We start from the raw sequence: 15,617 nt of genomic DNA, 5'->3' as shown, positions 1-15,617 counted from the left end.
GGGATAGTGTTAGTAAATTCCTAAGGGGAATTGTTAGTAAATGGAATATCCCCACGATGCTACCAGTGATTAGGAAAATAAAGTTCAGAGTTGTTAAATATTGCATTCAACGGTTTTTGACACGCGGTAGTTTAGTGAGTAGATGGATTCGTTAACCAGATACCTTTGAGTTATCAAGCTCGAGCAGCTGTTAGCAAGTCCCACTACTGAATGAGCCCAAAAAAAACATTAAAAAAATGTCGAAGCTTAAGAATAAATTACACGCAGAATCTAATGTTGACTAAAAGTGCGGCTATTTATTGTCATGCAATGCGTCCCATCATACGGGCCACGTGGTCATCGTGATAGGCATGAACAATAACAAGGACATAGCCAAGCAGCTGCTAAAGCAAGCTTTTAGAACAATCCTGTGTTTAGCTGAACAATGTGTTAAAATTTTTTTATTGCTTACATGGGTGGACAAGCTCACAGCCCACCTGGTGTTAAATGGTTACTGAAGCCCATAGACATCTACAACATAAATGCGCCACCCAACTTGAGATGTCACTTCTAAGGTCTCAGTATAGTTAAGTCATTTCACATTGGGTTAATAATTCGCATAGATAGCACGCTTAATATTTTAGTCATTTGCACGTTAGTTCCGAGATCCGTTCTCCCCACCCTGTACAGTTAAAGAGACAAATAAAACGAATGATTTTTAAAAATTATGAAAAATTGTTTAATTGGCATACCAACTTATAACTTGTTACAACCTATGACCAATTTTACAATTACATCAATATTGTTAATAATTAAATATAATATTTATGTAAAATATGTTTATGCTTCAATGGTTCACTTACATTTAGAATTTATATTATTATATCGGGAAAAGAAAAAAACTATATTTATTAAATAAAATAAAAATAAAAAATTGGATAGGTAGATAAATAGACGTTGATAGACATTGTTAAAATGCTCATTACAAAGTTACACTCGTATTTAGCGCCAACAGAGGGCGATAACGTTCCGATTTACGTATTGTCCATATAAAAAAAAAAACTTAAGGCCACAATTTATTCCTACGTTCTTAATATTAAACGTCTATGTTCGTGAGCCGTGTCTGTCGCTTTATTTTTTCGGTTGGCAACAATCGAAACAGCATTGTATTTTTAAAAAAAAACCACCAAAAACAATGGCGTATTTACACGTTTTGTTCTTTAAAAACGTTACATTTTGAGTGAAATACGTTTACAAAAATAGCGATACGCGACAGTTAACACACGTCAAGCTATTCTCGTACTTACTGTGTAGATGATAAAGTTCAGAACCGTCACGTATGCATCAAAAAGGCTAAATGTTTCGTGTTACTTAAAACTAAATCGTAAAATTTTATGGCAACTAAGCGCTCAGTGTTCGCACTGATTTTATTTACATGTAGCGCGGGACGACACGCGAGGCGAGCGTCGTGGCAGACCAACGGATCGCGGGTTCGATCCGGAAACAGTGTTATCCATCACACTCAATTTGACGGTAGTAAAAAATATTAATATAAATTTAACGTTGTACAAATTTCGAATTAAGTGTCTCAAAAAACGATTCCCTCAAAAACAGTCTTCGTTGCTCAGTCGCTTTTTTTAAATGCACTATTTTGCTTATTTTCTTATAACATGATTTATGTACTTTTGCCACAAAACAATAATACTCTTTGTTTACATTTAAAAAAAAAAAAACTATCACCAATGTTATTTTCGATCGAATCTGGGTAAACATGAAGGTATACTTCGATTTATCAAGGAATGTATCATATAATACTGGATGCGCAATTGGGGATATCAAAATAGTTGTGGGAAAGTACCAAAAAGATACATAAGACTGTTTAAATGCATTGTTTTTAGATTAAATTGAGCACCGGTATCTAAGCAAGAGGTTAAAATGCAGCTATGCACGTCTCTGTCGCACTCGCGCTCTGATCGCAAGGGTGACAGAGAGCCGAATATATTCGTTAAAAACTTAGGCCGCCTCTAGTGTGCCTATCTACATTTCTTTAAATTACAATACTTATAAAATGTACGCGTAAATACAGCGCGTTCTAAAAAGGTACAATAATATTTGTCAGCATTATAATTTGTCAGGCGGCCATATTGTCTTGAAAATCAGTCACAATCTGTCTTCTGATCGACTAAGAACTTTATTTGCTTGGCCGAGTGAACAACATCGGCGGAAATATGCCCCGTACATACATAATATGTAGACATTAAAATTTAACACCATAAAATATTATTGTAACATTTATTACTACAATCTGTATACATAACAATTATCAAAGGCAAAACAGAATGCGAAGCTGTAGAGTTAAACTTACTGTCCGAATGCGATGTCTACTTGAATTTCTATCATTTAATTCTAACAAAAATATTGCGATAACGCTTCGATTTCTAACGTTAGCAACACCGTTACCAACAATAATTTCGAAATACGAATGTGTGCCATACAAAGGCCTAAGCCTAAGGTTTACCTTACAAAGAAATCTCAGCTCTATTCCTATGGGTGTTAAAGAATAAAATTCAAAGTGAACATCGCTAGTGACTTGTTAATGTTACTCGACGCTGTTTGTTGTATCGTTGACGTCATCGAAGGACTCGTCTCCGGAGCCGCCTCCCGGAGCCAAGGATGGACGGTTCCTGCGCGAGGTCGTGGAGCCGCTGGACAGACTTATCGGCCCACCTTGTCGCCTGCAAGACAGAAACATACATCAATTTTTGCTGGTGGTAGGATCTCTTGAGTCCACACGGGTAGGTACCACCACCCTACCTATATCTGCCGTGAAGCAGTAATGCGTTTAGGTTTGAAGGCCGGGCCACCGTTGTAACTATACTTGAAACCTTAGAACTTAATCTCAAGGCGGGTGGCGCATTTACGCTGTAGATGCTCCAGTAACCACTTAACCCCGGGTGGGCTGTGAGCTCGTCCACCCGTCTAAAAAAAAGAAAAAGAACTTCCATTTTTCAAGTACCGTAGATTGGGGGGAATAGAGACTAGGGGTAGAATAGCAAGAATCTTATTTTTTAATTGAAAAGCGATTTTTATTTAGTGTTTATGAATATTCAATATTATTGTTTAATTTAGTCATCAGTTTTGTAACTGATTAAAGATATTGAAAAGTTAATTACCTAAAGTACCTAACTAACAACTAAACAGTACCAGCCCTATCGAAAAACTAGTGTTACCATACGTGATCCGATTCACCCCAAAAGCCAAGATGAATCAGGTCAAGCTAGTTTTTTAAGTTTTTGTGTATATTTTTCAATGAACTACGTATAATAATGCATCGTAATAATGTAAATATGAAAATAATAAATAAGTAAATATGAAAATTTTAACCTCCGGAACCATTTAAATCTCAATTTTATTGGTATTACCCTAAGAAAAACCGCTGAAAATTTGTGTTGGAATTGAAAAGCGTCCCGATTCCCCCAATCTACTGTACTATTATCCTCCATTAGTCATGTACAGCAGCCGGTTATCACCTTATTCGGTCAATTTGTTATCTGTTCACTCGCTTGGCTATCTGCCCAGGTAAATTTTGGCGATAATTTTAAACTACCTTCTTAATAGATTAAAATCATCCATATAGCTGATAGACGAGTGAGAGTACAAAGCTGTTTAATTGCAATACATTAGTTTCTCACCATTAATAATTCTTTCTAACCTAAGCCTCCCAGAAACTCTTATACCAACATTAAGCAGCTATCAATTTAATGTCACACAATCTCAAGGTGACATGGTCAATAAATCATAACTCTAGATTGACCCTTTTTCTATATAACAAAAAAATGACCTCTTTCATCTCAATAAAACATTCATCTCAATAAAATTTCAATAGAAAATAGTCAAAGGATTTAAAAGGCACACAAATAGACCAAACGGACAACACAATTATTTCAAAATCAAACCATGAATATGTGCAAACCATGAATCATAAAAGATTAAAGACGACACAATTATAAAAAGCTTTTATTTTCCCGGGGCCCAGATTTTGCTAATTTGTATTATTATAATATCATGAATTTTGTCACATACAAACAGAATGATCCTGTTATATTAAGAGATTTATCAAATCCAAAGTCAAATGTTCCACACTCATCGAACCCAAGACCCAGCACACAATTCCCCCATGTTGTAGACACCGTACACAGACTGTCCAGACAAATACAGGTTCTGTACAATCATACGAGTGCAGACACATTACCCGCACAGCAATCAGAGTTACAAACAAATACACCAACGAAACAAAACCGGCGACATCTATATGAAATAGAAATGAAGAAAAAATCGATAATTTTTCTCACAAACATTCAGAAAATCAATCGTTAGAAGCGAAATAATGTCACTAATTTTAGTTCGCAACCAAATGAGTTGAGTATAGATTATAAAAGTCACCTTAATTCATAATTTAGACATATGCTCTCTTCCAAGCCGACAATCTAAAATAGAACCGATTATAAGCCCAAGCATGGCAACACATTGAGGGTTTCCCTATTAGATTTTCGTGCCCCCGGTTCTATACGGAATTACGAAACGAAATTCCTATAAAGGAAACCTAACCAGAATAAGTACCGTGCGAAAGAGCTTATACTTCGATGTGTCAAGCATCAATATTTCATTCGAATCAAATCGAATAACCATTCATAACTCTAATTTCATTCGATGGTGTTGCCATACCTATCAGGCAAAAACAAAGTTGGCCGTTTTAGAGAGTAATAAAAATTAATAATGACGATGACAAAAGCAGCACATCAACACCAGCGTTTTCTTTTACCTCTTCTTCTAGCATTTAGGACTCGTTTATTCGCTCTCATCGAAGTCACACAGGGACGCCAGCCTTTTAGGCGTAGTGACGGTGCCACTGTTAAAAAACTAACGGTCACTCTATGACAACACAATTTTGTTTTTTTTTTCGTTTCATTGCTAATCAAAATGGTCAGTGACATTTCAAAAGAACTAGCATTTGAATCCTGGTGGACGCATAACGAGATTGTCCAGGGTCATGGCCTCCGAAGGCGTTACGTCACAAAGGTCACTAGAAAACTTGACATTACATGACAGTACTGGCTGCGAACAACCGCAGAATGCCAAAATAAAAATTGAAACCACAGATTGTAAAGTGAATCAAGTTACTCGATTTACGAACGGCATCTGAACGACATTTTTCTTTTATTCTCATCTATTTATCTGGCTCGATCTAGGACCGAGGAGAGCGGTGAGTCCAAGTTGAACATCACTGATGTTACTGATTGTCCCACGTATGAGATCCGATCTCCGTGGCCTTGACGTTCAGGCCGTGCGTCCGTACCTGAGTTTGTTCCTCAAGTTGTTGCACTCGAGGGTGACGGTTTCGTGAGCCTCGTTGAGGTCCTCGAGTTCCCTCTGCGCCTTCCTCTTGCCGGCCCTCTCGCGCTGCACTTCCTCTTCCGCCTCGTCTAAACGACGCTTTAGTGTTTTCATTCTCACGTTCATCTGAAATGATTCGTTTTGTAGAGTTAAGGGTAAATAGGTAAATAATGTTAATAGGTAATTGGGAACCTCTGGGTCTGCGGAGGGACTTCGCTTTCCTTGTATTTTATACCGTATGTTCCATGGGGAGTGCTCTGGGGAGTTGTTTAAGATGATCCCCTCATCTCCTTTTTATCACCGCACCTCCCGCCATCGGAGCAGAGTTCATCCATATTATCTGGAACCGCTGCGTTCATCCACAGTGCGTTTCCAGAGGTATTTTTTACCATGTACCATCCGGCTATGGAATGGGTTCCCCCCACGGTGTTTCCCGAGCGCTATGACATGTCCTTCTTCAAACGAGGCTTGTGGAGAGTATTAAGCGGTAGGCAGCGGCTTGGCTCTGCCCCTGGCATTGCTGGTGTTTATAAGCTCGATAATCGTTTTACAAGGAAGAGCCCTGAACTTATCAAACGTTCTTTTAGAGAAGAATATTTCCCAAAAACAGTGTGGATTGATATTACTAGCGTTGTGCACGGTGTCATCCGCGTACCTTTTCAATCTGTTCCTTGAACTGGTCGGCCTGTCTTCTTTCCTCGTCGAGTTGAAGAGCCAACTCCTTCATCTTCTTATCGAGTTTCCTCGAGGCCTTCTGTTGAGCGAGACGCTCTCTCGACTCCGCCTCCAGTTGCTCCTCGAGGTTGGCCACCTTCAGCTCCAATGACGTAATAACACCCTGTATATTAAATACATATTTAGATCGTTACATTTTAACAAACCTGTATGTAAACACCCTGTACCTCTGATGTTTTTTCTAAAAAGCAGATCTAGATCGGACTTTTTGGCGGAAACGCGAGGAGTGAAGCTGTGTGATTTGTTTTATTTTGTCTATTTAGTGTTTTTTCAGGTTTAAATGTGTATAACGGTGGTTTATTAACTGTTTAATATCTGTGAAAGTGCACAAATGTGGGAAAATGAAACAAAGCCGCTTGACGTAGCTTCTCGGGATCCTTCAAAAAGCCCACTGAAAAAGTCTCGATAAATGACCACCATTTTACTAAGATTATATAATATTTCATCCCATATCATCTCATCTCATTTCATTAAATTTCATCTCAGTTGATTAATGTTTCAAATTACCATTTTTTATAAAAAAACGAATATAAATTAAAATAAGACTTGACCTAAAGGTCTTAATTACCAGGTCATAAAATCTATACTAATATTATAAAAGTACAGTGGTTTTTACGGATGTTCCGTTATAACTACTGAACCATACATCCGATTAACTTAAAACTTGGTATCCATGTAGAATACATGTACTTAACGGATAGGCTAATATTTATATGAATGTTGGTCTCCCTAATAATAATGACCAAAATAATAATGTTAATTTTAAATACCCAGCGATGCGGATGGGTACAGCTAATCCCTTATAAAAAACGATCTAGATCATTCAAAGAGCAGCTAGGCGCAGTTATTTAGACAAGCATCGCACCTTGGTCTTGGTCCGTCCCGCCGTCTCCATTTCAGCGAGTTTCGCCTTCAGCTCCTTGTTCTGCCTCTCGAGGACGAGTTTGCCGCTCTCCAGCTTCTGTGTTGCAGATTTCTCTGTTCCCAACTCCATTGTTAATGTATCGATTTGGTTCTGTAAACAAAATCACAAACTAATTCAATCCGTGTTCAATCCGTGTTCAGAAGGACTTCTGATGACTAGCGCCCGTGGACAACCAGCGCCGCCCACCTGCAGACGTGAGCTACTCCAGTAACAACAGTAACAATCGACCTCCAAATAACCAACAATGAGCGAGCAAAGGTTTTTGTTTCAACAGTATATCTGAACTGAGTTTTATTTACAGTACATTTCCGAGTTTTTTTAAGTTACGCACGAATAACGTGTTTTGTGTAATGACGTACATAGTTAGACAGAATAACATACCTGTGACTTCCTAAGTCTATCGCTAAGTATTTCGTTGTTGGATTGTTCTTCGTCGATGTCCTCCTCGAGGGCGGCTATTCTGGCCTCGAGACGTTTCTTCTCATCGATCAGAAGTGTACTCTATAAATATAGTTTTAAAGGTTATTTTATTACAATTCAAACATCTCAGAAGTCAGTTAGTTACAATTGCTTTTCATATATATTTTTTACATTTCACCGCTGTCCAACTGAGAGATAAGACATATATGTATGTAGCGGGCTTAGCTTAGACAGTCTGTGTCGAGTCGTCGCACAAACAGGTTGCAAACTGTCGTGTCTTATTGTGTAATTATCACCCTGCATAGTACCACACACGCTCTATATAAGCACAGACTCAACACTGGTGACCCCGACGTGATTTGAACACGCAACCTTCTGATGCCTGGCGGGCCTTCGCAACATGTATGTATAGTGTTGTGGCTGTGGTCGTAAGCCGCAGACACTTCTCGATAATAAAAGTCAGTCATTTAAATCAAGAAACCAAGTAAGATTAAAGTGTTGTGATTGTATTACATTCTAGTAACACAGCCACTGACCTTAGCGGAGGTATTATTGAGTTCATCGTGCAGGTCGTCTCTCTCGGCCTCAGCCTGTCGTCTCGCTCGCTCAGCGGCCGCCAGCTCTTCGACGTGATGGAGAGCCTCGGCTTCCAGGGCCTTGAGCTTCCTCTCGGCTTCTCTGGCCGAGGCCGAAGCCTCTTCGCGACCGGCTCTGGCTTCTTCGGCCTCGCGGGCGGCTTCCTTGAGCTGCTGCTGTAGTTTCTTAACCTGTTTTGCGGCATCTTCTTTGACCTGTAAATGAGATGCTAACACTGTAATTTTTTATTATACAGTACAACAATGAATGCCTCTCGTGCGAGTACGGGTATGTGTGCTAAGATTTCAGCTAAATGTAATAAAATATTTGCCTTACAGTTTTGAATAGAATAGCTATAGAATTTGTCTATGGTTGTCAATTACAATCCTTGTACTGCACAGATCAAGCTGATCGTGCATGTCACGGAATACAAGTTTGTGAACGCTTTTGTGAAAAAATCATGTTTTTTTTATTTTTTATTGCTTATATGGGTGGCCGAGCTCACAGCCCACCTGGTGTTAAGTGGTTACTGGAGCCCATAGACATCTACGACGCCAACGCGTTACCCACCTTGAGATATAAGAGCTTCACGGCAGATTTAGGCAGGGGGGTGGTACCTACTCGTGCGGACTCACAAGAGGTCCTACCACCAGTGTGGATGATCCCGCGTCACGAGGTTACCGTAAAGGAGGGGGGGTCACCTTGTTGGCGAGGTGCAGCGCCTGCTCGGCGTCCTTGAGGTCAGCCTCGAGCTTTTTCCTCTGCGCGAGCGCGGCGGCTCGCTGCTTGCGCTCCTCCTCCAGCTCCGTCTCCACGTCGCGGAGCTGCTTCACGATGCCGCGACGCTTCTCCTCGCCTTGTTCTTCTTTAGCCTGGGGGTGTATAAACAAACATACGAGTCAACTGGCAATACTCGTTAATACGTTAAAACTTTATGGCGGGTAGCCATCGTACGACACAATAATAATATATTTGACAGATGCCTGAATCTCGATTACGACATTTTCAAGATAAGCTTGGATATTTACATTTTCTGGACAACAACATTCGTACCGTCGGTCTACCGAGCAATATCACCCGCTCGGTGTAAGATCTTCCCTTCGTGATATACCTACAACATTATCAATTTGGCAATTGTTTTGCTGTTTTAAGATTTAAAGACAAGCGAACTCGTAGTCTAACTGGTATATGGTATATGAAGTAGTTGATACAAGGCAAGCGTCTCGATAGCGACGGGTGGTGGGTGTACCTGCAGGTCTCGCTCGAACTGCGCGCGCATGGCCTGCATGTTGACCTCGAGCCGCAGCTTGGCGTCCTCGGTGAGCTGCAGGTCGTCCTCGATCTCCTCGTTCTGCGCGTGCAGCTCGGCCAGCTGCGACTCCAGCGCTCGCTTGGCTCGCTCCAGCTCGTGGACGTTCTTGTCGGCCGTGCCTTGCGAGTTGGCCAGCTCGTCCAGCTCGGCTTGGAGCACTCGCTTCGTCCGTTCTAGCTCTTCGATCTGTGGAAATTGGTTCGTTAAATATAAGGCTATACATTTATTGTTCGAAACCAATCTGTGGGTATTTGAATTAAAAACGCGGCACGGCACCGCGGCAACGCGGGTCGCGATTTGACGGTGCCTTCGCGATTTGACATCTGTCACTTTGGCTTGCTTCTCGAACGGGACGGTACCCTCATGTGTGACGGTCTACGCTACGGTTTGCATTATCACTAATCCTTATCCATTCATGCTCTAAACATATCTCCCTAAGTGATACGGCGTGAGACTACGAGGTCATCGGTTCCGGTGAGTTATTAGATGATATTTTGTTAAAATAGTACATACGGCGCCGCAGATCGCGGCACATGTTCGACGGGCACCTCGGGCTGGTTTCCGGAGCTCTAGGCTGCCACGAGGTCGCTGGGTTCGGATCGAACATTTATCCAACTATCCCTATCCTTATCCTATTTCCCAATATTCATGAAACTACAAAGTATATCTATTGATTTCTAAGCATTCGCATGTTTGTCTGTCCGTAGCTCTAGTTGGCTACTGCAATATCTAAACTTTCCGCAGCTGTCTCGCTCCCGATGTTCAGAGGTCAGTGACATACAGACCCGCTGCTCTGAAATTATATAAAGGGTACACACCTTCTCAGCAGCATCATCTAATTCCCTGGTCAGAGAGAGCACCCTGGTCTCCTTCTCCCTGGCCTCGTGCTCCGCCTGGTCTCTCTCGGCGGCATACCGTTCCGCCACGGCTCTTTCTTCAGCCACCACCTGGTCATAACCAAACATATTTCATCTGTATATTAATACGTGAAGCAAAAACTTTGTACCCCTTTTTACTTAAAATTGGGCGGACGGAGGAATATGGAATTTCCCCCTACTCATAGAGAATATAGAGGAGTGCAGAATGTTAATATTTTGTTAAATTGTGCATAAAAAATGCATTAAGTCAATAAAAAACAAACAATACACACTATCGTGTATTTGACACACACACACGCATGCATACTATTTATTTATTGTCAAACTTTTCTTATTGCTTATAGTCTGTGCTCAAATTGAGAATAGATTAAACATTGTTTGTTTTTATTAATATTTCTAAGTCTAAAGTGTAGTGTTCGTGAAATCTGTGATTATAGAAGTTTAATAGTCTTTGACAATAGAATCACAATAGTGTACAAACTTATAATTTCAATTAATTATAGTCGAGTTCCCACTGCCGGGGGACCACTAGTAAAAATAAACTGGGAATATGATCCAACATGGATGGCGAGATGTCGTGAAGCATTATCATTTTTACTCGTGGTAGGACCTCTTGAGAGTCTGTGAGGGTAGGTACCACCGCCCTGCCTATTTCTGCCGTGAAGCAGTAACGCGTTTCGGTTTGAAGGGTAGGACTGTCGCTGTAACTATACTGAGATCTGAGAACTTATATCTCAAGGTGGATGGCGCATTTACGTCGTAGATGTCTATGGGCTCCAGTAACCACTTAACACCAGGTGGGCTGTGAGCTCGTCCACCCATCTAGGCTATAAAAAAAACCACAGGTAAAAAATATATAAAATATAAAAAAACACGTGAGGTTAGGAATAACAGTAGTCCTAGTAACAGGATACCTTGTCGAAGCTCTTCTGTTTCTTCTCAAGCTCCAGAACTTTGGCTCGCTGCGCTTCTAGCTCTATGTTAGTGTCTTCCAGCTCGGCTTGAAGTTTCTTTTTACCTGAAGATAAACATTAAGAGTAATAAGAGGTTAAAACTCCAGAGACGTCTCTCAATAGAGAATGAAATTTCGTAATTTTATTTATAAAATCAAAATGCAAGGTAGCTTAATAACCTAAATGTACATATCGACGCTTGAAAGGCAAACGTGACTAAGCGACAATAACTGCTTTATACATAAATGATAGGCAATAACCATATTCGATGCGCAAAAAATATATATTTCTAGGTCTATTAAAATAATTTCAATCCTACAGCACGATTCGTTAAAATAGATTTTTTTCAAATATTTCAACTTTAAATTAGTCTACTGTAAAGTTCACGCATTGTCGCTTAGTCACGTTTGCCTTTCTAGCGTCGATATTATTATCCGCAACACGTTTCGTCAGATTATAGAAACAGGGTTATCATGTTGCTTCGTCAATGAAATGAAATGTAATGAAATAAAACGATTGGTAGACAGCGGCTTGGCTCTGCCCCTGTTATTACTGAAGTCCATGGGCGACGGTAACCACTCACCATCAGGTGGGCCGTATGCTCGTCTGCCTACAAGGGCAATAAAAAAGAGAAAAAAAAGAGAATGAAATGTATGAAATGACACTGACTCTTGTCTAGTTTGTCGTTGGCCTGCTGCAGCTCGTCGATCTGCCGGTGCAGAGCCTCCACGTCCTTGCTGAGCTTCTTGCGCTGTTCCTCCAGGGCGGCCGCGTTCTTAGCTTCCTCCTCCGCTTTCTTCTTCGCCTCGGACACTTGAACCGTTAGCGCCGTCACCTGCAGAGATACACAGAATAGTGTTAGACAATTTATAATATGGACAAAAAAAAACTTTCATTTAGAACAAGAGTAGGGGAGAAAAGGAGATTACACCGATTAATACCAAATTAATTTTCTGGAGAGTGAAAGAGAAGAAAAAGTTTTATTAATGACTAGCTGACCCGGCAGACTTCGTAGTGCCTCAGTCGATAAATAAAAGACCTAAACTTTTGTATAAAATAAACTTAAAACGAACAAAAGGAATCCGTCCGACGGGGGACACATCAAAGCGAAAACAAAATTGTTATTTGTATTTAATTCCGAGCATTTTCATATTTATCTACCTTTTAAACCTTCTCTGGACTTCCACAAATAATTCAAGATTAGCCAAATCGGTCCAGCCATTCTCTAGTTTTAACGAGACTAACGAACAGCAATTCATTTTTATATATGTATATAGATAACACTTTTTTTATATAAATAGCAACGGAACAGCGGCAGTGGGCAGCCGGTGTATCTCCACGCGCGCTGAGGAGCCTACCTGTTTCTCAAGATTTTTCTTAGCCTCCTCTTCTTCTTCGAGCTGATCGCGCGCCTGTTCCAACTCTTGTTCGATGTTGCGGAGCTTCGTCTGGAGGGACAGCTTCTGCTTCGTTTCTTCTTCCAAAAGTGCCTGATATGTAACAAAGATTTTTTAGAACATTTAACAGTTTCAAACGAACCGCTCCACAGTTTCCCGAGTCTCTCTGACTGCCTAGACCAGGGGTTCCCAAACTTATTTTGTCTACTGCCCACTTTGAGAATAAACTATAATTTAGCGCCCTCATTTTTTCACCTACCTTAAACTACTATAGCGAGAGCTCAGTCGGTGTCTAAGCGTCCTCCTAGATTAAATTACAAATCGCCTCTCAAGCCTCTACACAACGCCCCTTTTTTATCTGAGTCTCGTACCGCCCCCCCTTTAGGCCTGCAACGCCCACGAGGGGGCGTTATCGTCCAGTTTGGGAAAGGCTGGCCTAGGGACCATAGGAACCGTTTCCAGAATGTTCTAGTGGTTCCCAGTGGGTGGGAGATCGTACCTGCGCCTCCGTGAGCTGCGCGCCGATGGTGGCGGCCTGCTTGACGGCGGCGGAGGCTTTCAGCTCGGCGTCCTCCAGCTGAGCCGCGGCCTGCTCCGCCTCGCTCTGCAGACGGACGCATTTCTCTTGGACTTCCGCTCTGTGGGATAAACAATATTTTTTGTTCGATTCTTAATCTATCCTAACTCAATCTATCTCCTCAATCTCAATCTATCTTAAGAAGGAGGGAGCCTGGAGATCAGTAATACAAGTCTTTGAACCTAGTACAGGCTTCAGTTCTTTCAAAGACTTACAAAATATTATAATAATTTCCATTTGTATTTGTACTATACCTTTAAGAGAGAAATAAATAAATTATTAATATTATTATTAATATCCAGTAAGAATCTTTGAACATTTCAATCCTATAAAAACAATCAATAAATGAACACGTAGTCATCGTCGGCAGAAAGGTGTACATAAACAAAATTGGGTTCAGATGATCTTATTCAGCTTAGTCCCTATGAGGTTATCAGAAGACAGTAGTGTACGACCCCCCGAATGACTGCTTCTTAGTTGCAGTATAATATATTGTATTGTTTAGAATTAGAATTTTTATGTTATGTTAATTTAAAAGTTATTTGTATTGTGGAGTAAATAAATGTAATTATTATTATTATTATTGTTATTCTTTACTTTTTTTTCTCAGCACACGCTGGTACGTATTATAAGGTAATAAGGAATAAATATTTTGAATGTCCGTTAGTTGAGTTTTCTTCTGTTTCTAAAAACCTACGAACAGTTCTACAGGTATTTAATATAGCAGCTTTTTGTAGTTGCGTGAAAGTGTTGGTTTTCAGATCAAATAACTTCAGGCTGTGGTGGAGGTGCTTAGGGACAACGCCTGTGGGGGAAATTACTATTGGTACTATGTAAACTTTTTCCTGGTATTATTATTATTATATTTTTTTTTGTATTGTGTTTCTCGAAATACCTAAGATATTTCGGTATAATGAAGATCACGGGCCTATGCCAAGTGAGCTTCATTTTCTACTTGCAGAATATTTAGGTCTTCCTGCAAGAATTGACCGACTATACGGCATGTGTTTAATATTGCGGCTTTTTGCATGGTCATGTACGTGTTCTCTGCTATGTCTAATATTTTTAAAGATTGGAGTAGGTGTTTAGGTATAACGCCTGTACTGGATAGCACCAGTGGTACAATGTAGACTTTGTTCATTTGCCAGATTCTTAAAATTTCTTCCTTTAATTCTGTATATTTATTTACTTTTTCAGCTATTGATTTCTGTATATTATTGGTGTTAGGAACTGCTATGTCTATTAAATGGACTACTTTATTTATTTTATCTTATCTTATTATTATTATTATTATGTTGCTAAGGTGGACAGCATTGAGTCCCTCCCTGGCACCGACCTGGTCCTCTCCACGTCTTGCAGCTTGGCGGCGAGGTCGGCGAGCTGGGCCTCCGCCTGCTTCCGTTTCTTCTCGCCGTCGACGCGGGCGGCGCTGGCGGACTTCAGTTCCGTGGCGAGGTCCGCGTTCTCCGCTTCCAGCGACTGCTTCGCTTTCTCAAGGGCTTTGAAATTAAAATGAAATGTCAGAGCAACGATCCTGTGCACATGAGCTCAAAAGGTCATAATAATTTTATAATTGAGACTTATAAGAGCGCAACCTCAGGTTGGGCGTATTCGTGTGCTGATGCCTGTGGGCTACGTCGACGGTGTGCTCAACTCAAAAATCTTAAAAATGGTACTTAAAGCCCTTCATCCACTCATGTCTTCAATTCTTAAAAAAATATTTGTTTGTAAGGAATGCACTTCGAAGATTGTATAAAATGTCTCCAATTGATATTGATAACGTAATCAATGTCCGTTTGGAAACATCTGATACTAGCTCTCTGGTCACAGCTTCGCTAATGAGATCCAGAAGCGAGCGGTTCAACGAGCACTCATCGCGACTACAAGGCCTTCCCTTTTAATAACCTCAACATGTTTGTATTACAATCGATCGATTCAAACTACCAATCAAAGTAGTGCGCTCATCGCTCCGGCTGTTGTCAGCGCACCGGTGCTGCCAGTACTGCCTGGTGGAAGTGAAGGAGGCCCCCTCGTGGTGGGGCGGCGCCTCCACTACAACACTATCGTCTTTGCAAAAACCGAACTTGACGTTCTTCTGTCTGCGCTCTTTTACGTTCGACATCGTATTGTTCAGCGCATTACTGTTTCAAAACTTTCTGTATTTTTTTTATATATAAAAAATAAAAATAAAAAGTGAATTTATGAAAAAATAATCTAAAATAATTTGACAATGACTGTCTAAATGAACTTCACTTTGAAGTATTATGTCAAATTAACAAAAAGGTTTTTTTTATTTCATTTCGATAAGTTTGTTATTAACGCTGCGCACAATATATTACGGTTCGTTGGTACCACTGTAGATTTATATATTAGTATAGATTCGTAAATAGCACGTACATAAGTGCACCTTTTTTTTTCTCCTACCTAAGCTGATAGCCTTGAGAGGCTATATCAGCGTCGCCTTAACTAGT

At 40.4% G+C, this 15,617-nt stretch overlaps 1 protein-coding gene across 3 annotated transcripts in view; it reads right to left on the bottom strand.

Annotated features, from left to right (window-relative positions):
* Positions 1-694: 694 nt before the first annotated feature.
* The window catches only part of zip (myosin heavy chain 10), a 92,028-nt gene continuing 77,105 nt past the window's right edge, over positions 695-15,617 (bottom strand). For 2 of the 3 annotated variants that reach the window (XM_028176504.2, XM_028176507.2), the window contains 14 exons: positions 14,483-14,645; positions 13,069-13,207; positions 12,531-12,662; positions 11,842-12,007; positions 11,134-11,237; positions 10,160-10,288; positions 9,279-9,527; positions 8,731-8,901; positions 7,990-8,244; positions 7,415-7,534; positions 6,974-7,123; positions 6,029-6,211; positions 5,336-5,499; positions 695-2,714 (listed from right to left, as the gene is read on the bottom strand). In XM_028176504.2, the coding sequence (XP_028032305.2) occupies positions 2,579-2,714; positions 5,336-5,499; positions 6,029-6,211; positions 6,974-7,123; positions 7,415-7,534; positions 7,990-8,244; positions 8,731-8,901; positions 9,279-9,527; positions 10,160-10,288; positions 11,134-11,237; positions 11,842-12,007; positions 12,531-12,662; positions 13,069-13,207; positions 14,483-14,645 (2,261 nt within the window). In that variant the 3' untranslated portion in view covers positions 695-2,578. Of the gene's footprint in view, positions 2,715-3,966; positions 4,889-5,335; positions 5,500-6,028; positions 6,212-6,973; positions 7,124-7,414; positions 7,535-7,989; positions 8,245-8,730; positions 8,902-9,278; positions 9,528-10,159; positions 10,289-11,133; positions 11,238-11,841; positions 12,008-12,530; positions 12,663-13,068; positions 13,208-14,482; positions 14,646-15,617 lie in introns of those variants that run through there. The other variant, XM_089734183.1, reaches the window with a different exon arrangement.

This window comes from Bombyx mandarina, chromosome 17, assembly GCF_030267445.1.
Source record: "Bombyx mandarina strain Sakado chromosome 17, ASM3026744v2".
NCBI classification, from domain to species: domain Eukaryota; kingdom Metazoa; phylum Arthropoda; class Insecta; order Lepidoptera; family Bombycidae; genus Bombyx; species Bombyx mandarina.
This window is presented reverse-complemented; position numbering and strand designations above follow the sequence as displayed.